Source organism: Dermochelys coriacea, chromosome 8 (assembly GCF_009764565.3).
Source record: "Dermochelys coriacea isolate rDerCor1 chromosome 8, rDerCor1.pri.v4, whole genome shotgun sequence".
NCBI classification, from domain to species: domain Eukaryota; kingdom Metazoa; phylum Chordata; order Testudines; family Dermochelyidae; genus Dermochelys; species Dermochelys coriacea.
In genome coordinates, this window is record NC_050075.1 from 88,864,353 (window position 1) to 88,886,907 (window position 22,555).

At 41.9% G+C, this 22,555-nt stretch overlaps 1 protein-coding gene across 3 annotated transcripts in view; it reads left to right on the plus strand.

Annotated features, from left to right (window-relative positions):
- Positions 1-14,314, plus strand: part of GNG12 (G protein subunit gamma 12) — a 76,073-nt gene extending 61,759 nt beyond the window's left edge. For all 3 annotated transcript variants that reach the window (XM_038414924.2, XM_038414922.2, XM_043490800.1), the window contains 2 exons: positions 9,223-9,340; positions 10,522-14,314. In XM_038414924.2, the coding sequence (XP_038270852.1) occupies positions 9,245-9,340; positions 10,522-10,647 (222 nt within the window). In that variant the 5' untranslated portion in view covers positions 9,223-9,244 and the 3' untranslated portion in view covers positions 10,648-14,314. The remainder of the gene's footprint in view (positions 1-9,222; positions 9,341-10,521) is intronic.
- The last annotated feature ends 8,241 nt before the right edge of the window (positions 14,315-22,555 follow it).

The following is a 22,555-nucleotide window of genomic DNA, read 5'->3' on the forward strand; positions in this document are numbered from 1 at the left end:
TGGTATGATGGGATAATGGGATTTTGGTAAGTAATTGATCTTTAAATATTCAGGGTAAATAGGCCAAATCCCCTGAGATGGAATATTAGATGGATGGGATCTGAGTTACCCAGGAAAGAATTTTCTGTAGTATGTGGCTGGTGAATCTTGCCCATATGCTCAGGGTTTAGCTGATTGCCATATTTGGGGTCAGGAAGGAATTTTCCTCCAGGGCAGATTGGAGAGGCCCTGGAGGTTTTTCGCCTTCCTCTGTAGCATGGGGCATGGTTGACTTGAGGGAGGCTTCTCTGCTCCTTGAAGTCTTTGAACCATGATTTAAGGACTTCAATAGCTCAGACATGGGTGAGATTTTTCATAGGAGTGGGTGGGTGAGATTCTGTGGCCTGCACTGTGCAGAAGGTCAGACTAGATGAGCAGAATGGTCCCTTCTGACCTTAGTATCTATGAATCTATGAAACTCCAAGCCCTTGTGTACAGTAATGAGCCTGATCTTCTGAGATGTCAAGTATCCTTAATCTCCTTTGAGTCAATGGAAGTTGAGGGTATTCAGTACTCTGCAGGATCCATTCCAATGTGAGTAACTGTGGGAAGTAGGAATCTATCATCCATATTTGTTAGAGCATTCCTCATTTGCGTGTCTAATTCTCTACTTACTTTCTCCGAACCAGCAGCATAAGAAGCAACCCCTGTTATCCCACATATATACACAACTCCGCCGAGGGTATAGAAAAGAAATTCTAAATAACCAAGCCAAATACAAAATTGGGAGAGTGGTCTGCCAGATGTGTATGACACAAATAACGTAAGATTCCACTTTGTTCAATCCTCTGAAGTGCACTGCTCCTGATTCATGTGCATTTGGCGGAGTGCTGACTAAGCAGACCCATCAGTGTGATAGCAAGGGCAATGCCATTAAACTGCAAGTGGGAATCCAATGAGATAGCCACTTCACATGGCCCATAAAAACAGAGGGATTGGACAAGTTATAAAAAGGTGCCCTGGTCAGAAACCAGGCTGGTTAACCTTGAACCTGATTCAACCAGCGGTTGTGGCATTACTGAGTCAAACTGGTAATGGACAGTAGCTTGATTATAAAGACATCTCTTACCACAGATATCTTAGTGCTTATTGGTGATACAGCACTTCAGGTGGGTTGTAGTAAAATACACTTTTCTAAAGTATATTTAAATGTGATGCATCCTAATGCTGTTAAGTGTCTGTTCTCTCCAGCACACACCCAGAACCCCCTTGTCACAGGGTAGCTGGTTCTCTGATGGGGGTCAGGCCTCCAGTTACCTGTGACAGGCTCCACTAAGGAGAATGAGCCAATCCAGATCCACCTTTGAATAGTTAGTTGCCGAGGTGGGTGGCAGCAGTTGTTAAGCTAAGAAACACCTGTGCCTAATAAAGGGTTGTGAGAGCTCAGTTAGGAGGTCCCAGAACACAAGAAGCTCTTGAGGAGAGGAATGACTTGGGGGAGCTGGTTAGGGAGTTCACCATGAAAGGGAATCTAGGAAAGGTACTCCTAGAGAGGGAAGAGATTCTGAAGAGGAGAGTTGAGTGCCAAGCCCTAAAGAGAACTGGCTCCAATGCAAGGAACTTACCAGAAGTTGGCAGGTGATCCAGATGGCAGAAGAAATACACACCACTCCAGAGAAGAGCAGCAGTGGTTTGATCTCTGGGGAGGCTGAGAGTCCAGAGAGGGAACCCTTCCCCAAGTGATGATAATTAGATTGCTGGTGTGCAGAGGCCACTGTCTGTCATGCTGACCAACATTGTCTCTGTTTCTCCTGGTAATCCCTGTCTGTCTATATCCATCTGTTGTCTTGTGTTTTATACTTCTTAGAGGTTTCAGAGTAGCAGCCGTGTTAGTCTGTATTCGCAAAAAGAAAAGGAGTACTTGTGGCACCTTAGAGACTAACAAATTTATTAGAGCATAAGCTTTCGTGAGCTACAGCTCACTTCATCGGATGCATTTGGTGGAAAAAACAGAGGAGAGATTTATATACACACACAGAGAACATGAAACAATGGGTTTATCATACACACTGTAAGGAGAGTGATCGCTTAAGATAAGCCATCACCAACAGCAGGGGGGGGAAAGGAGGAAAACCTTCCATGGTGACAAGCAGGTAGGCTAATTCCAGCAGTTAACAAGAATATCAGAGGAACAGTGGGGGGTAGGGTGGGGGGGAGAAATACCATGGGGAAATAGTTTTACTTTGTGTAATGACTCATCCATTCCCAGTCTCTATTCAAGCCTAAGTTAATTGTATCCAGTTTGCAAATTAATTCCAATTCAGCAGTCTCTCGTTGGAGTCTGTTTTTGAAGCTTTTTTGTTGAAGTATAGCCACTCTTAGGTCTGTGATCGAGTGACCAGAGAGATTGAAGTGTTCTCCAACTGGTTTTTGAATGTTATAATTCTTGACGTCTGATTTGTGTCCATTCATTCTTTTACGTAGAGACTGTCCAGTTTGGCCAATGTACATGGCAGAGGGGCATTGCTGGCACATGATGGCATATATCACATTGGTAGATGCGCAGGTGAACGAGCCTCTGATAGTGTGGCTGATGTGATTAGGCCCTATGATGGTATCCCCTGAATAGATATGTGGACAGAGTTGGCAACGGGCTTTGTTGCAAGGATAGGTTCCTGGGTTAGTGGTTCTGTTGTGTGGTTGCTGGTGAGTATTTGCTTCAGATTGGGGGGCTGTCTGTAAGCAAGGACTGGTCTATCTCCCAAGATCTGAGAGAGCGATGGCTCGTCCTTCAGGATAGGTTGTAGATCCTTGATGATGCGTTGGAGAGGTTTTAGTTGGGGGCTGAAGGTGATGGCTAGTGGCGTTCTGTTGTTTTCTTTGTTGGGCCTGTCCTGTAGTAGGTGACTTCTGGGTACTCTTCTGGCTCTGTCAATCTGTTTCTTCACTTCAGCAGGTGGGTATTGTAGTTGTAGGAATGCATGATAGAGATCTTGTAGGTGTTTGTCTCTGTCTGAGGGGTTGGAGCAAATGCGATTATATCGTAGCGCTTGGCTGTAGACTGGCTGGATCGAGTGGTATGATCTGGATGAAAGCTAGAGGCATGTAGGTAGGAATAGCGATCAGTAGGTTTCCGATATAGGGTGGTGTTTATGTGACCATCGCTTATTAGCACCGTAGTCTCCAGGAAGTGGATCTCTTGTGTGGACTGGTCCAGGCTGAGGTTGATGGTGGGATGGAAATTGTTGAAATCATGGTGGAATTCCTCAAGAGCTTCTTTTCCATGGGTCCAGATGATGAAGATGTCATCAATGTAGCGCAAGTAGAGTAGGGGCATTAGGGGACGAGAGCTGAGGAAGCGTTATTCTAAGTCAGCCATAAAAATGTTGGCATACTGTGGGGCCATGCGGGTACCCATCGCAGTGCCGCTGATTTGAAGGTATACATTGTCACCAAATGTGAAATAGTTATGGGTCAGGACAAAGTCACAAAGTTCTGCCACCAGGTTAGCCGTGACAGTAGAGTATGTCTAACACCACAAGCAGAACAGCACGTGTATACATACTCAAGATAGCTTTGATTGAGAGAGCTCACTAAAGATAGCAGAGTAGCTGCTGCAGCATCAGCTAGCTGACAGAGCACATACCGGGGTCTGGGCATAATTGTAGTGTGGTGGCTAGTGCTGCTACCCATGCCAGTGCAGCTACTCTGCTATTTGTAATGAGCTAGGTTGATCAAAGCTAGCTTGGGTATGCCTACATGTGCTGCAGTCATGCCTCCTGATTGTAGTGCAGACATACCCTTAGATCAGTGGTCCCCAAACTGTGGGGTATGCCCCCCTAAGGTGTTGCGGAGGAATGTTTGGGGGGGATGCGTGATTGGGCCCAGGCCAGCCCCCACAGGGGCAGAGAGGGAGCACTACCCAGCCCCCCTCTGTCCCCAGACCACCTCTGATCCCAGCCAGAGCTCCACTTCATCCCCTGCTCTGCCCCCAACCCATCTCTGCCCTCATTCCCTCTCCACCTCATCCCCAGCTCTGCCTCCAGACATAGTTCTGTCCCCAGCTCCGCCTTCAGCCCTAGCTCCTCTGAGCCAATTGTGCAGTAATGGAGGGGGAGGCAGATTCCATTACTGATAAGGTCTTGGGGATGCAACAGGAAAAGTTTGGGCATCACTGCCTTAGATTGTAAGCGCTTTGGGGGGAAGCAACTGTCTTTTTGTTCTGTGTTTGAACAGTGCCTTGCAGAGTCAGGTCCTGATCCATGCCTGGGGCTCCCGGGTGCCATGGTAATACAAATAATACTAAGGGAAATGAAGGCAATATCTGAAAAGTCACTCAGGAAGTCCATGGCTGAGAAGAATAGAGATCTTATGGTTTCCAGTTCAATGCCTTAGCCACAAGACCTTCTTTAAATTTGTATAGATTATTTGTTTGTTTGTTTGTTTGTTTTCTTTACTAGTGATTGTATTTTACTAAACAAGAAGCTATCAAAATATGTGTAAATGAAGATTAATTACTTTTGATATTTTCTTTGTACTCATGGCATGAACATAACACACACTCTTTGCTCCTTTTTTGTCTCTGGGACCCCTCAGTGTAATTACATCTTTATTATACATGTTCAGCTAATTCTTTATAGTAGAATCTGCTAAATTAGAATGCCACTGTAGATGGTCTTTAGTTCTGATTATATGGAATTCACAGTTAATAGAAAATACTGGATAATTATTCATGTCTCTGTCTGGGGAAAGCAGTGACATTAATGAAGAGGCCAAGGGAGTTGGGAGGAGACTGTTTGCGCTGGGACAGGATCTGAGCTGTTGCTTGCCCAGCTTTCACTGTAAGGAGTCCTGAGTTCATGTTTGGCAAGAAGCTAGCAGGGAGAGTTTTGAAATACTGTAACTTCGTATACTTCCTGCACATAACACAGCTATTGTTAATGTATCTAATTCTTGATATGTCTTAGCTGCTTTGCAATGCAGAACTGTTTGATCAAATCTAGAAAAGTATTGGAATATGGTTCAGATTCAGAGAGGGAGAGAATGCTCTATACTATTCTGTACAAAGAGGGCTTTTAAAAAAAGCAAGGTGCTGCTGAACAGGCTGAAAACTACAGTATGTGCAAAAAAAAAAAAAAAAAAAGGGGGTGGGGTGGGGGGAGGAGATGCTTTTTGTTAGGACAAAATAATGCCATGCTTGTTTGGCTAGACAAGTGCAAGAATCAAGAGGGGGAAAAAATGGGGTGGTCTGGATAGCTGGACAAAGGTGAGAAATATGAAACTTCCTCTGAAACACTAAATTCAGGGTCTTTGAGAGGTGATTTTTTTATATGTTTGAGTTGAGTCCATGTAGTATAAGTGAATTTAAACACAGCACAGCAGTAGTTGATTATTCACTTAGTCTCTAAGGTGCCACAAGTACTCCTGTTCTTTTTGTGGAGAATAAGACTCACTGCTAAGTTTGTATACAAATCCTATTAGAGACGTGCCAGTATCTTCATAGAAGATTGACATAGTTTAAATTACAACCTGGCAAAGTGGCTTTGTCCTAACCAGATCTTTTTTTCTTATCTAGATATAGAAGCACCATAAAGGGCATATTCAAAACATTGCAGTAGCACTGCTGAAACAAATACCTTTTTGTTAATTTTGTTCTGTTAGCTATGCTCTTCTACCTTACGTTTCCGGGTTCAACCCCCTCCAAACTGCCATCTGCAATAACCCGCAGGCTAAGGTCTTCACTAGGCAGAAGTAATACCATTTGGCTATAAAATCCAGAGCTAAACCTGTGCCTCTCTAAATTCTGGCTTTTTTACTTGTCATCCCTGCCATGTGAGGGACTAAACAAAGGAGCGTATTTAATGCCATTTGTAATCAAGCACATATCTTCACAATGTGACAGAAAGCCAACACTTGTCTCTTCCAGCAGTCGCATAGTAAAGAGATACTGCTAGGCCAGGAGGCTGACCTACAGTATAAAACCTGCTAAAGAGACACCCCTCCCAACCCCCCACCCCCAGGCACGAGTGACTACTTGTAGCGGCCATGGAACACCACCACTCTCTCATGTGCAAATCTTTGGAGGGAGACCACTCTTACAAGCGACCACATTTGCTTGCTCCCATGAGTGGTCACTCTTGGCAGGTTTTACTGTATTTGTTTTTCTGTTTTCTAGAAGTATTTGAGGAGGGTAAAGTTTACTAGTTTAAGCTCTATGCTGCCGCATAAGGAATTAGTGAAATTTGAATATTATTTCGAATTTGATGCTGCAAACTGCTCAAGTTGCCTCTTCTATCCTTGTGCTGCTCTCTAATCAGTGCTTGTTTCAGCAGAAATAATAATTTTATTAAGATAATGTTGAAGTAAAAAGAAAACGGTACAGAGTTTAGGCATAGAAGTTTCTGGTTATCAGGGAATAAGGTACAGATTATCAAGGGGTGCGAAGTTCAGTTTAGGAGCAGGTGGTGTAAAGAATACATAATCTGCAATTTCCCCGATTTATGCTCATTTCTGAAGTGTAGGCGGTACTTTCTACAGAGATGAGAAACAACTTAGATTGCATAGGACAAATAGGACGAATGTTGCTGCCCTAAAAATAAATAATAATTATACTTAGCTCTTATGTAGGACACTTACTAGGTGGAGAGTTACATGAGAGTGGCATGGTCTAGTGACAGGTTTCAGAGTAGCAGCCGTGTTAGTCTGTATCCGCAAAAAGAAAAGGAGTACTTGTGGCACCTTAGAGACTAACAAATTTATTAGAGCATAAGCTTTCGTGAGCTACAGCTCACTTCATCGGATGCATTACGGTCTAGTGGTTAGAGCAGAGAACTAGGCGTCAGGCTCATGTGGCCTTACTTTTTGGTAGTGCTGTGCAAGCTAGCTCCAACTGAAGTGCAGAGGAACTATGTTCAGCACCCAGAGAATTAGGCCAAGGGGATCTTTTCCCCAGCTCTTTCAATAATTCACTTTGAGGCTTTGGGCAAGTCACACTAGGCCAAAATTTTCAATGGGAGCTACAGTTGCTCATCAAGGATAATTTTTTGAACATAAGGACCAGGATTGTCTGTCTTCGCTATGAGTTCCAGTATAGCTCTTTCTACCTTTAATTTTTTGAGCAGAAAATGTTGAGGCTAAACTTCAGCCTCAGTAGTGATTAAATCCATCATGAAATAGGCAAATTCCTTGGACCCATCTTTTTTGATCTTTTTAAGAGTACCCTTATGCATCCTAGATGTTTCTGTTCATGTGTTGTTTAATTGGCCGCATTGTTTTGTGGTTGGTCTTGACTGATGATATGCTTTATATGCATTTGCCTTAAAAATAAATAAATAAGGCTAAATGTAACAGCAGCTATTTGTGAGTAGATATAACATTTTGTGACCATGACTCTAGCCTATGATGAGGGTCAGGAAACAAAGATCCATCTCTTGCTAGCATGCCAGTGTTTTGCACCTTTGTTACAGTAGTATTGTAATAAGGAAATGAAGGTAAATCAAAGGCACAGAGGTCTTTTAGAAAGAAGACTTTGCAAAGATTATGCTTCAGTAGGACTTATGAGGGAGAAAAAACCTACGCAATCCTGTAGTCCTCCATGCATGTGTAACAAACTGAAAGTGGCTTGATCACATTATGTCTTTAGAACTTGCTTATTACACAACTTACAGAGGCCACCCTGTGATTTGATAGATGCTGAAGTGTGAATCGTGTAGAAGTTGGCAGAGTAATGTATCCTCAGCAGACAGCCATTATGAAATACATGTCTGTGGCCATGATTGTGGAATCTTTTAAGAGTCTTTGTTGTAACTAGACCACCATTATGCCTGCCAGATGAAAACACCAGTCTGAGCAGTTATGCTTAATTATTTACTTTTGCTGCAATTTTGATTTAGACAGCAGTTTTCTTTTTTTTTCTCCTTCATCATCATTGAGTTGGATCTGGCACAGTGACAGCTTTGCTCTCATGCTTGTTGCAGTGTGGCTTTACACAGGGTTCTCATTAGCTGCTACTTAGGATTTGGTTGTCTGTGATTCTGAGAGCAAATCTGGTGTTTCTCTATTTCTGGTGAGATGCTCTGATTTACTGGTAGTGGTTTCGTCACAGGCTTGAACTGCCTGTGATCAAAACCTGCACTCAATCACTCACATGGCTTCACAGAGGCTAACTTTACACACTACAGAGGCAACGTCCGAAAGCTTTGATCAAATTTCAGTCATGTGCTGCTGAGGTCAACTGAACATAATGGGTAGTGTCCAAGTGCAGCACTGTTAAAACTGTGTGGCGTGAGTGCTGCTTTGAATTCTCATCCTGTGAAGAAAAGTATGATCAATATCAAAGTTGCTCACTCTTTTTACCAGAAACACATTTTGAGCCAGCCATACGGGGTGTGTGTGTTGGGAGTGGGGTTGGGTTGTGGAGTGGAAGTATTTCTCTAGGCTTTGGCAGCTGTTATGTCTGATTCCTGTGAGAAGCTGGAAGATTGTCCTGAAGTCACTACAAAATCCAAACGTAACCTTATCCGGGTGTGTGGCAAAGTGGTGGCGGGGGAGAGCAGGAGGTGCACACATGACATTCTCTCTGCTAATGAGCAAGTGGGCCATGTCTCTGCCCCTTTCCTTCTCTGCTGACCTGCAGATCTGCCTGGGGAAAGGATGCTGTGCCATGTAAGGGCTGTTGTAAAATACTCCTACACCTACAAGAGAACCAGAGGCCAGCAGGAGAGAAATGGCATCTATGTGCCTCCTGGCACAGTCTAGATTCCACAACCTCCCCTTGCTCGGGGTTGTGCTAGGGGGCAAATTCATCCATGCTAATCAGTAATAATACCCTAGCTTTGGAGAGGTGTATGTGGCTCTAAAGCTAGTATCGGGCTCGGTATACATCTTTCTCTAACCTTCTGTGCAGAGATCTGTTTTTAAAATGAGCATAGGAATACTTTTATGACTGTCTTCAACTTTAAGGGAATAAATAGATTAATAAAAAGCTGTTGGGAGGGAAAGTACAAGTGGCAAAACTATTAGTTGAGGCTGTATTCATATTATTGGATTTGGAATTAGGGAGAAAAAAGATGCATAAAAGTTTCAACAGTGTTTTCCACTTTTTTTCTTGCTAGTATTTTCTCTCTACAATGTCTGATCTGTCAAACATTTCACATAAAAGAACTAAAAATCCTTTTTCAGCCTATGACATTGCCTCTATGCAGGCAATTTTTTAGAAAAATAACCAATTGTTTTTCTTAACAGAGTTTGAGCGATTTCATTGAAAATGACTAGCAAAACAACTAGCACAACAAACAATATAGCTCAGGCACGAAGAACTGTACAGCAGTTAAGAATAGAAGCTTCTATCGAAAGAATAAAGGTGAGAAACGTTCTTACTGATCTTTCTCTCTTTTTATATGAACCATGTGAATTATGGCAGGTATATTTTAGTAAACTCACAATATATATGTACTTTTTTTGTATTATGCATTACACATCACAGGGGTTATCTTTGAATGTGGTAGTTTCACTCATACCTGTGATACTGAATTTTACAGATTTCCTTATTGTTGCTATAGAAGAAATTGTACCGACAGTATAATAGGTACTTTATGGACATGTGAGAAAACCAAACCCTTGCTACTGTGAGTTTATAATCTAAATCTATAATACATAGTGGGTGGAAGATGAGATGTGATGTAAAGCAGATTTTTTTTTCCAATTGACCATGTTGGTTTTGGATGTTTAAATTTTACTTTATATATCTTTGCAGGTAGGTCAAGGCCCTCTTGAAAGAGGAGTAGAGTTGAGACAGGGTGCACCTAAATTATGGTGGACAAGGAGCCCAAACTCCTCCCTTTTTCTCCCTGCCCCACCCAATGGTTAAGGAATTTGATTAACCTAAAATCTCACCTACTAAGATTTGGCTTTTTGTTATTCTAACCATACCATTCCTTACCTTCATTCTCCATTTTATTAATACTTTTATTAATACCAACAGTCCAAAGGTCAGCAGATTGGTTAATTCAACTGACATAGGTGCTTTTCTTACAGTCAGCTAGAGATTAGGAACATGCAATGTCTTGCAAGGAAATGGACTGAATCAGTTTCCTAGAAACTGTAAGTTAGTTGATGACACTGCAGTGATTATTAACAATGTCTAAAGATGTAAAATCTTCTTACTAGAAGCCTGCTCTATTATTCTGAATCTGCTGTTCAAATCTCAGAAAAATGTAAAGTTACTCATGCCTATTTTCCCAAACTAACCCTAAAGTACCTTTAAAGACACAGCATCCTGGCTTATCCTTGTTTTTCCTTACTTTTTTCCCATTCTACCAACCTCACCAAGGCCAGTCCAAAAAGCAAAGCCCAGAAACCTTTGCATTATGCTTGGTGGCCTTAGCTCTGGACCTGAAGACTTTATGGGTTTCTCAAACTCTGTTCTTCCATATGCAGAACTAATTCACTGTAGCTGTGGATGCATCCCACAGCCCATTCCATCCTATTGCAAATGATTTGGAAATATTTACCATTTTGTGTGTATTTTTTTTTTTTGGCCAGGTGTCAAAAGCATCAGCAGATCTCATGTGCTATTGTGAAGAACATGCCAGGAAAGATCCTTTACTAATGGGCATACCTGCTTCTGAAAACCCTTTCAAGGATAAAAAAACATGCATTATATTATAGCAAGCAGTGAGTATCTCCATCGCTTTCCCAAGCAAAACAAACTACAAGCAAATTCTTAGAGAAATAACTGATATCAACAGTGTAAAACAGCAATGTATTTACTATGTGTGTAAATTAATTTTTAAGCTTAAGATTTTTTTCTTTATAGCATCCTTACTGGGAACGAAAATTATAAACTAAATGATTCCATTTCTTGTAAAATGGAATGTGGTCTGTGGCATGCAGCTGGTTAATTCTCTTGTGTTGGTTTTTATGTAAGGCCAGGTATACACTACAGACCTATGTCGATATAATTATGTTGCTCATGAAAAATCCATGCCTCCTGAGTGACGTAGTTATACCAACCTAACCCCCTGTGTAGACAACTATGTCGGCAGAAGAGCTTCTCCCGTTGACATTGTTACTGCCTCTCTGGGAGGTGGATTTACTACACGGATGGGAGAAGCTCTCCCATTGGTGTAGGAGCGTCTTCACTAAAGTGATCCACTGCAGCGCTGTATGTGAAGACTAGCCCTAAGGAGATAGGGTTGGATGAGGTGAAGGTCTTTTTTTTTTTTTTTAATGTGTAATATCTGCATTTCAGTTTAAGGTATTAGGCTACACAATCAAGACCAAAGTTGCCTGAGCTTCGCCTACAGGTCAGCAAGGTAGACCAGTAATTTGGCTCTTAATCAAGATTAATTTACTGTAGCTTTTTTAAAAGTGTATTTATATTCAGTTAGTGAATTGGTTTTTTGTGTGTGTGTGTATATATATATATATATATATAATATATATATATACACACACACACACACACATTCCAAAGTGCATTCTCTGACAAGACTTCTTGCAAACAACTGCTGCAATTATTGATAAACTCCATAGGTTCATGCCTTTACCTTCAGTTATGTCTTAATTCTTTTAAAAAGTGAAAAATCTGTTTTTGTGTCAAGAATCAATAGATTTCTGATGATTTATGTAATTTTTCATTTTTGAGACGGCCTAATAAAGGAGAATTTAATCCTTTCATTTGGCCCCTCTAAATTTTCTCCTCAAATTATGATCACGTAGCTCCTTTAATAGGGCTACAGTAAGACTCCAACACTTTGGAATTAGCATTTCTCTTGCCCCACTGCTAAGGTGAGGGGGAGGATTCTATCACTCCAAGCCACATAGGGCACAAGTCTCATTTAGGTTTTGTGCAGTGATCCAGGATTTGGTTCTTTTAATAGCCTTTGAGTTCACCTTTTTTTATGGAAAAAGAAGCCAAATCCTATCCAGATTACGATCAAGCAAATGTAATTGGAAGGCCTTTCCATAACATCACTGATATATATAAAACTTTATTCGGCTATTTGTACAAGTCTTGTGTATTGATGGAATAAGTGAGTGGAAAGAAAACAATATTGACTTCTAGTAGGTTACCAATGTGCTGTTTTGTGTATGTGTGTTTCTCTATAGCCAGCTATACAATGCCTGAAATTGTGATCTTCTGTAATGATATTTACAGAAATTAACCACTTTTAATTTACTGTTTTATGTTGCATGTGTCTAATTCTGTATTAAATTATATATACACTGTTGATAATATATTGAGAAATTATATGTTTTTAACAAATCTCCTTTCAAAAATCTAAATTTGAGATTTCCTGTAAGAAAAAATAAATGCATGGATTGTTCTGTGCTGACATTCAAATTATTTTTATAATTAGAATATTTTTCTAATAACAATTTCAAAACAATCTAGATTTTTCACTGATTTTATTTACCATATTTCAGTCTATCATTTTATAATGTCTTGTTAAAAATAGTAATTAACTTTCATAACTGAGCTATTAGAAGCAATCATTCTGTATTTCATCAGTTCTGTAATATCTTGGTTTTTTCAAAGTAACTTTTTACAACCCAAATATTGCCCTTCTATTGATCTATTATGGCCCGTGTTGTCAGCAATTTCTGGCTAAATGTTTGAACTGTTTAGAAGCCAAATGAATGTATGAAAATGTAATAGATACAAATATGGTAAAGCAAAGGTTATTTTGATACCTGGCTCTTTCTCTTTGACTATTTCTAAGCTATTGGTTTATGATCCTTCTTACGCATAGCATTTCACGTCGGAAGTATTCAGCTAATTTGAACTTTACTAACTCATTTTATAACTACTTATGTTGCATTAATTTGAGTAATGAGTTTAACTGCAGACTTTTTTACATAGATTTTCTTTTGACCTGAATCCATGAATCCATTTTATTCAGTTAATACTTCCACATCAAATCTACCCAGTATTTTTACAACTGGAGTCATAAGTGCCATGATTGTGTTTTTCAAGTTACTGAATCAAAACATGTAAATGATACATTTTAAATTGTTATCACAAACATGTTGCCATAAAACGTACGCTACCGGAAATATTTTCATAAACAGCTGGGGCCTGACTCAGTTCCCATTGAAGTCGATGAGAATTTTGCCATTAACTTCAGTGGGAGTATGATGAGACTTGGGGTGACTAGCATAACCTGTTGAAAATGTCTTCATAAATATTAGGATTCTAAATGTTCATAGTGCCACAATGTATGCCTGTTTTTAAAGAATGAGTCAAAAGTGATCTATTTAGCCCTGTTTAATCTGAAGTGTATTTTTCTACTTTTTTTTATACACTTTTGACATCTTTACAACACCAGGACAAAATTTATAGCAGCAGCTGTTTAATTCTTTCTTATACCTATGCATTTAAATAGCAAAAGAGTTTTATTAGAACATAATTGCCCCTTTACTCTCATATGTATGATTAGAAATAGAGCAAATAGGGTGCCAGCTTCTTTCAGATGCTTTCTAACTTTTAGCCTAAAACACATGGAAACTACAATAAATCAGTGAAATACAACTAACTGCTTCTGATTACTTTTGTATAGGTTTTTAAATAAACTGTGTATTGTATTTTAAACACAATATGTAGCATCATCTGAAGGTTCAAATTGCTACTTACATTTTTGTATTACTCTTTAAGTACGCAAAATGCACTATAAAGTAGACCTTTTTGTTTAATGACTTGTGAAGAGAATGAGTCATGCAGATTGTGAAGAACTGTGAAGACATATGGACTTTCTAGTTAGTGAGATGAAATAATGAAAACCAAACACCTCCCACCCCCCCACCCCCAAATTCATAGCAGTAGGTTTCAGGAATGATTTTCGGCCGGGCTAGCTAAGCATAACAACTGTGCCACAATACTGCAACTTACTTGGTGCTTTGAGTGCAGATACCTCAAATGTAAAATCTTTGTGATGTAAAATGAACCTGATATTATTTCAGAAAATTTTAGGGCTCTTTTTCTTAAACTAAGAGGCCTATTTGCTTGATATTTTTCCCCCTCTGGGTTTACTAATTTGATTGTTTTAATACTGTGGTGTTCTGTGTTGTCATTGTAACTTCAGATTCATATGAATGTTGTCACAATGATTTGCCTTTGACTTACAAATGGTTTTATGGAATTCTTTTTTTTCTCTAACATGCTTTTGCCATTCATCAGTGAGCCTCTTAAAGTTGTTCATTGTGGTCTTTCTATGGAAGAGGGCTTCTTATAGCAATGAGAGAAAAAACTGTTAACCAAGAGAATTTGATGGATGGCTAACATGTTCAATATTATGGATATGAAACACTTTATTAAAAATATCACTGCTTTGTATATTGTTTCAGCTTGTCATTGTAGTTTAGTTCACTTTCCAATGCATAGAACCTGTTGAGGAATTAGACAAATGTCAGCCATCCAGAGGGTCTGAAGGCTTTCAGCACAATGGTGTCGAACACTGACAAAGACGATGTTCTTGGAAGAAAGACAGACTAGATATAAATGGGGGGGGAAGGAATGACTCACTTTGTAGGTCAAATTTGCTAAGCATCAGAGTTTAAATTGGGAGGGTGGCTGTGTATATGCAGTGTTACTACCAACCGTAATATTATGCTCCAAAACTTAGCTTTTCTCTTTTTAAAAAAGTCTCTCACCCTGTGGTTACAAAAAAAAGTCAATGGTACAACTACTGTTGACTTCAGTGAGAGCAGGATCAGGCCCTTATGGCAGTACACTCATTTTAAACTACTGGTGGCGTGACACTTGCAAATGCAACACCATTCCACGTCATGGCCCATATGGGAAGATCCCTGCATCTGCAGGGAGTCCCACTAACTTCATGGGACTTGTCATGGGCCTGATTGTAGGACTGGAGCATATAATGCAATAGAAAATATTACTACATTTAAAGGGGGGAGTCTATTTACATTACCATTTTCACAAACTCACTTAGTAATTAATCTGCAGAGTTACAAAATGTACATTTGTTGATGCACTCTCTTCAATTAAAATTATTGGAAATCATACATGGGGACACGAAAAGGGTGAAAACCTGGCTCCATTGATGTCAATGGGGTTAGGGTGTGTTTATTTTGGCTTTAACTGTGCTGCTCTGTGCTCATTTTGCATATGGACACATCTAATGCCTTTGTGAGTCATGGGAAAGTGAGAAATGTTGGCTGCCAAAGGGTTTCATCCAAGTCATAAAGCAATTCCAAGACACTTGCTGAAGTAAGAGCCCTGAGCCTGCCATGAAAGGGTTTAGAATTTCTACTGCTCTCAGCCAAAAGTTTTGGTTTTAAAATTTTGATAAGTGCAAAGTGCTTCACACACACTAAATCCAATAGCACTTAGGTAGGAGAAATACATTCATTTCATGCATGGAGGCGGAGTGCGGTTAAGTTCATCATTATAAATAAAGAGGACTTTAGGATTCTGCAGAAATGATCCAAAATATGTCTTACAACAGCCCTTCCTGCTTGCATGCTTACAGTTAGTAATAGAAAGTGTCTTACCCGTTGTCACATAGTAAGTCAAGGATGGAGCCAGAAAATTGTATCAATGAATACTGACTCCCAGACCTGTGCTCTAATCACTAGATGTCATATAGAAACTATTAGGCCCATCTGAATGCTTAAGTCTTTTTCCATGACATTATTTCACAATGATTGGGGGGATGGGAGAAATCTGTAATTATTAGTCTGAAACTTCCATCTTGTAATGAATTTGCCCCTGTGTACCACTGCCCTGTATGGGGTGGGACCCAAACTATTCAGTTGTGTTATAGACCACGTAAAAGAGATTATCTTTTAGATCATGTACTAGAGATCTGTGTTTCTGGAGTGGAAGGATGTGTGTTATAGCCCTATTCTCACCACAAAATTCAGAGTAGCTATATTGTGCTGCAAAGTGTTAGCAATGATGTTGCAGGTAGCCACAGCTGTTTTATAATACCTTTCCAGAAAACAGCTTTTATTTGTATACATGCTGAAATGCCTTCCAGTGAGAATGGCCACAAAGAACTTTCTGTTCTCTGAGGGATTGCACACATTCATTCCGCTCTTGTTGTATACCCAGCGAGCACACATCAGACATTTTTTTCCCTCACTGGTACCCTCTGGTGTGGCTCAAGCACTGCCTAATGCTGCGCACCACTGCACACTGGCATAAAGGGCCAAGCTGCCCCAGAGCACACTCAGTTCCTTCTTGCCATCCATGTCGGTTGTTGGAATCGCTTGGCTTGCCTTGCCTTAGCAAGTGCTCTGTGTGTTCATTATAAATTAATTTAGATAGTTTCTAGATTTATAGTGATAGCACTTAGTTAATAGTGTAGATAGTATACGTTTTTCTTTTTTGGTCCCAATTGGAGTGTTTTTCTGTTACTCGGTACTGAGGGATAACTTGGTTACTGGGCTTCAAGCCCTGAAGTCTCTTGCCAGGTGGTACCAGAACGGTGGGGGCGGGCGACACAATGTCATGTCCATCCCCCCCCCCATTTTTTAATGTCTGTAAGGGCGAGCGATGGGAGGAGGGGGCAGAGAGGAGCAAGCAAGGGGTGGGGTCTTGGGGGGGGGGGGAAGAGGTGGTGCAGGGGTGGGGCCTTAGGGAAAAGGCCAGTGTGAGGGTTGGGGCTCAGGGAGAAGGGGCAGGCACAAGGGCTTGGGGTGGCATGGCAGCTGGGACCACAGTTTGGGCACCTGTGGCCCCCCCACACTTTTAGGGTGCTTCTGCTTCTCCTGTATCTTCCATTAAGCCAATGCCATAAGAGACCCACACTCAAGCTGCTTGAAGTGTTTAGGGGAAGCTCATATTCAGGATCACTGCCAGATCTGTGAAGACTTTAAGCCTCAGACAAAGACGGAGAAGCCAGGCTAAAGTTTTTGCTCATGGAGGCAGCCATGAGACCTCTGTCAGAATCTGGGCGATCAGGTTCAGCACCGAGTGCATCCTCTGTGGCCTGAGTCCCGACACTGCTCACCCTCCTTAGTGCTTAAGAAGAGGTATAAGACCTGTAAGCAGACCCCCAAGAGGGGATGGTCACTGGTACCGAAGTCATTTAGGCATGGGCAAAAGAGTAAAGTGCAGCTGAAACCTAAGCACTCCTCTTCAAGCTGGCACAGCTAACGCTGCGACTGAGGCAAGCACCGTCCTGTTCGGAGCGTGAGGGAGTGAGCACCTACGGCACTGCACGACCCTGAGACCAGCATTGGCCTGGTGGACGATTCAGGTGTGGCGGAAGCACCCTAAAAGTGGGGGTGCCACAGGTGCCCAAACCATGGTCCCACCCGCCATGCTAGGCCGAGCCCCCAAGCTCACACTGGCCTTTCCCGAGGCCACGCCCCTGCACCACATCTTCCTGAGGCCCTGCTCCTGTGCCATCTCTTCCCCCCCCCAGCCCCAACCCCCCACTTGCTCCTCTCTGCCCCCTCCTCCCATTGCTCGCCCTTACGGCCGGTAAAAAATGGGGGCCATTTCCTGCACCGAGAGAGCTGCTTCGCCTTTCAGTGCTGGTATACCCAGCGGTGCAGGAGACCACACACTAAATACCAGCAGATGCAGGAGGGCAGCAGCGCTTGGTACCATGTCAACCTCTGTTGCCTCAAACTGCACGTCCACCAGTACTGTTGAAAGGGAAGCCTGAAATGTTGGTGGTGCTACTTCCAACTCTGCACCAGACTCTGACATTGTAGAGAGCAGCCCATCCTCAGTCAGGAGAGGGAGAGTCATCCTCTTCTGAACTGGAGATTTGGCTCTTCTGTTTCCCAGCCCTGGAGCTGCTCTCACTACTCTCCACTAAGGCACTACTCTTCAGCTAGGGAACTTTCAGCAGGAGTAGTACCATCAAGTGGGTGGCCAGGGGGTCACTGGACCCACTACCAATCCAGTGGCCTTATTGGAACCCATGGTTCCTACTCACCCCCCAGTTTCTAGGTCATACAGGAGACGTTCCTGTTTTGTGTCCTCAGAGAGGCATGGGGCACCTACTCACCAGGCACTACCTTTTCCATAGCCTGATACCGAGCAGCAAGAGGTAGTTCAGGAGGACCCTGCTGGACAGCTAGTGGAGGAAGAGCCACCTCAGCCTGTGTGGGCCTTTTCCTCCTCTCCTGATGAGGCAGTCTCCTCAGGGGCCATTTAACCTCCACCAGCGGACTATACAGCCCACCAGAAGCTATTAAGAGGGGGGCCTTAAGGCTGGTGGCAGAGGCTAAAGAATCCTTGCACAGCTTTGTTGACATTTCGGCCACAGCAAGGCCTTCAAGAGTGGCCTTACTTATTAACAAGGCAATTATTAAGGCTCTGTGAGAGACCCCTTTGTCCCTTTCCCCTACCTTAAAAAGGGCTGAACATAAATACTATGTAGCTTCCCGGGGGGTTGAAATATGTATGTCTGTGGGAGCTGCTTTCCTGAAGACACTATGAGTACAGATCCACCCTTACCTGGACAATTTGCTAGTCAAAGACTGGTCCAGGACTCATGTTGGCTCCGATGTACAGCTCATCCAGTCAACCTTCAAAGCTCTAGGTCTACAGATCAGCTTAGACAAGTCTACCCTTTGTCCAGTGCAGAGGATAAAGTTTATAGGAACAGTGCTACTCTACTTAAGCTTTCCTTCCACGCACAAGATTTCAAATAGTTTGATCTATTGTGGCACATTTTAAGGTCCACCCTCGGCTTTTGCTGATAATGGTGATGGACATGTCTGCCATGGAATGGGGAGCTCATCTGGGACCCCTCCAAACTCAAGGTTCTGAAGGGATCTATCTCTGCATTTCAATGCATATCTGAGAGCTAAGGACCGTCTGCCTCCCCTGTCAGGCCTTCCTACCACATGTTAAGTGGAAAAGCCTGTTTGTTCTCACAGACAACACTCTGGTGATGTTTTACCTCAGCAGACTGAAAGGTGCTCATTCTTCCCTGCTTTGTCAGGAAACAATTCACCTATGGAACTTTTGCATTGCCAATTCAATCAATCTCAAAGCCTCTTACCTTCCAGGCGTGCAGAACATGCTGGTAGACTGCCTAAGCAGATCATTTATGAGTCACCATGAGTGGTCTCTGCTCCTGGATATATCCAGATAAGTTTTTCAACAGTGGGGACTCCCCAGATAGACCTATTTGCAAACAAACCCAACAGGAACTGTCAAAAATTTTGTACCCTCCAAGGCAACAGTCCCAATTCCATCACAGAGGCTTTCCTGCTTCCCTGGATGAACAAACTCTAGTATGCTTTTCCTCCAAGTCCACTCCTACACAGAGTGGCGCTAAAGATCAAGGTTGACCAGGCCCGAGTTACATTAATAGTCCCAGCATGATCTTGACAGCACTGGTTCTCACTCTATTGGATCTGTCAGTGGCACCTCCAATTTCACTCCTGTTGCACTCAGACTTGATCTCCCAAGATCATGGTTGGCTCCTCCACCAAACCTGTGGGCCCTTCATTTAATGGCCTAGAGGCTCTAAGGCTAAATCCTAGGGAGGAATTTTGCTTGAACCAAGTTCACCATGTCTTGTTAAATAGTAGAAAGCGCGTCACCAGAGCTGCTTCCATATCAAAATGAAGGTGTTTTTCTATCTGGTCTCCTCAATCCAGGGTCTTGCCAATGCAGTTCTCTATCCTGGACTATCTATTGCACCTACAACAGCAGGAATTTGTTATTTCTGCTATCAAGGTCAATCTGGCAGCAATATCAGCTTTCCATCCCCATGTGGATAACCATTCTATATTTTCTAATGATATGAGAATCAGAGTTGTGAAGGGCTTTAACCTAATTTTGTTGAAGCTCATGGGGCCACCGTTTGAGCCTCTGTGAATGTGCTCCTTACTATGCCTATCTCTGAAGGAGGATTTTCTGGTAGTTACCACTTTATCCAGGAGGGTGGCCAAACTGCATGTTCTGACATCCAAAATGCTTTCTACAATCTTTTTTAAGAATAAGGTGTACTTGTGCCTTCATCTAAGATATCTCTCTCTAAAGTGGTATCTAATTTTCATATTAACCAGTCAATTTACTTACATGCATTTGATCCTAAACCACATGTGAACAGAGAGGAGCAACATCTGCTCACCTTAGACATTAGAAGAGTGTTGGCATTTACAGAGACAGAACAGGACAGTTTTGTTTGTCAGACTGACTATTTGTGGCCTTAAAATCTATTTATTCAGAAAAAAAGCTATTTATTCAGAATGAAGGGTCTCCTGGTCTCTTTACAAAGAATTTCATCTTGGATAATTTCCTACATTCATGTTTGCTGCTGGGCACACTGATGGCACATTCCACAAGATTGCAAGCAGCCTCGAGGGAAATCCTTGCACAATTCCCTATCCAGGGCATTTGTAGCACGGCAACCTGGTCTTCAGTTTACATCTTCGCATCCCATGATGCTATTAGTCAGTACTCCAGAGATGATGCTAAATTTGGCCAAGTTGTACTACAGTCTGTGTGTGTGGGAATTCCAGTCCCTCCTCCTAGGTTACGGCTTTTGAGTCACCAGGAGTGGAATGTACATGTGCAATGACTCAGAGAAGAAAAAGCAGTTACTAACCTTTCGTAGCTGTTGTTCATTGCGATGTGTTGCACATGCCCATTCCACGACCCACTCCTCTGCATCAGAGTTGCCCAGCAAGAAGGAAGAAGCTCAGGGACAACTGGGCCCTTTATGCCAGCGTATAGCAGCAGAGGGTGCTTGAACTGCCCCTGATGGATACCACTTAGGGAAAAATTCCCAATGGCTGTGCACGCGGCATGCACACACCAAGAGTGGCATAGACATGTGCAGCACATCTTGAAGAATAACAATTATGGAAGGTTAGTAACCATTTTCTCCATCTCCTCTGCTGAAACAGCCTTGAGAAGAATTGGAACAGGGCAACTATTCAGCATCAGCAACACTGTACAAGCTTCAGGTGGTGAAATGAATAACTGCTGCAATTGACATTACGTGGGAAATTTAGGAGATTTTTGTATGCAATTACAAAACAACTAACTTGCACAGTCAACCTATGGAACTCATTGTCAGGGGATGTTGCGGAGGCCAAAAGTATAACTGGATTCAAAAAAGAATTAGAAAAGTTCATGGAAGATAGATCCATTGATGACTATTAGCCAAAATGGTCAGGGACACCACCCCATGCGTTGGGTTTCCCTAACCTTCTGACTGCCAGAAACTGAGACTGGATGACAGGAGATGGATCAGTTGATAAATTGCCCTGTTCTGTTCATTCCCCCTGAAGTATCTGGCACTGGCCACTGTCGGAAGCCAGGATACTGGGCTAGATGGAGCATTGGTCTAACCCAGTATGTCCATTCTTATGTTCTAACTCTGGGGAAAAATGATTGGACATGGAAGATCTGCTCCCATGCCCTTCAGATTTGTGATTGGGCAGATCTCACACAGCAATAAGTTTTTTAAAATCTATGCTAATTTATTCTACCTTGGCTTTTATACTGAACCAATTGCCATGTTGTCTGGGTACTGTTCACGTAGGACTCCAATTATGCTACATGTCTATCCATGCCTGCTCATAGTGGCTTTCCACAGTTAGAAGTGTCTATATTCTAACACTGTCAGTCTGTGCTGTGCTTCTCTAATAATCTTTTATAACTCTACCAACAAAAAAGACAGTGTTATACCAGGTGGATGCTCCTAACAGTGCTGGACAAATTTCTGCTCACACCATTAGATTTGTTGTGTAGATGGGGCTTTAATGCCTGATGAAGGTAAAATGAAGCTACTGGCTCTGGACAGTTAGGGACTGTAGCTAATTCTCCAGATCCTGATTCCAACATTCGTTACACCGTTTATCATATTGACTTAGGAATTAGCAACAAAAGGAAAAAGAAAAGGAGTACTGGTGGCACCTTAGGAACAAAGCCTGGGACATGGAGTTGAAGAAAGATTAAAGATCCATCAACCTCTAATTACATGTTTATAGTCGCATATATTTAAGGGATGACTAAACTGTTTCCTTAATATCTACATTTCTGCTTCTAAATTACCTCCAGCACAACAGGAAGAGAGGGGATTTTTGAGATGGGCATGAGCTGGGGGGAAATCTCTAAAACATTCAGTCTTCAGTGTGTATTTCCTTTTGAAATGCTGATAGTAAATTTAAATACCATGGTAAAGCAGCACATCAGAATTTAAAGAGACAATGTCAAGTTAAAAATGTTTTCCAAAAATTCCTTTCTTTTGTTACTAATGCTATCTTAGAATAATTTACTCTTCACCCTTTCTGCTGTAAATGTATCAGTGTGACTTGTGGTTAGAATCACAGTCACATTCTGGTGATCCTGCATTTATGTAATATGTGGGATGCAAACACTGCGGGGGAATGTTTAAATCTGAACTAAAGAATTGTTACTTGCTTTTAGTTTCAAATGACAAAACGTTTCTATTAATATCCAGTCTGGAAAAAAATTAGTAAATGGGGACCGTAAACACTTCCTTTTAACTTTATTATTTGTATCACTGTAGCCATTCGGACTAGTCATGGCCCACAACCCTGTTTTGCTAGGCGCTGGACAAACATGGAACAAACAGATAGTCCCTGCTCAAAAGGACTTACAATAAAA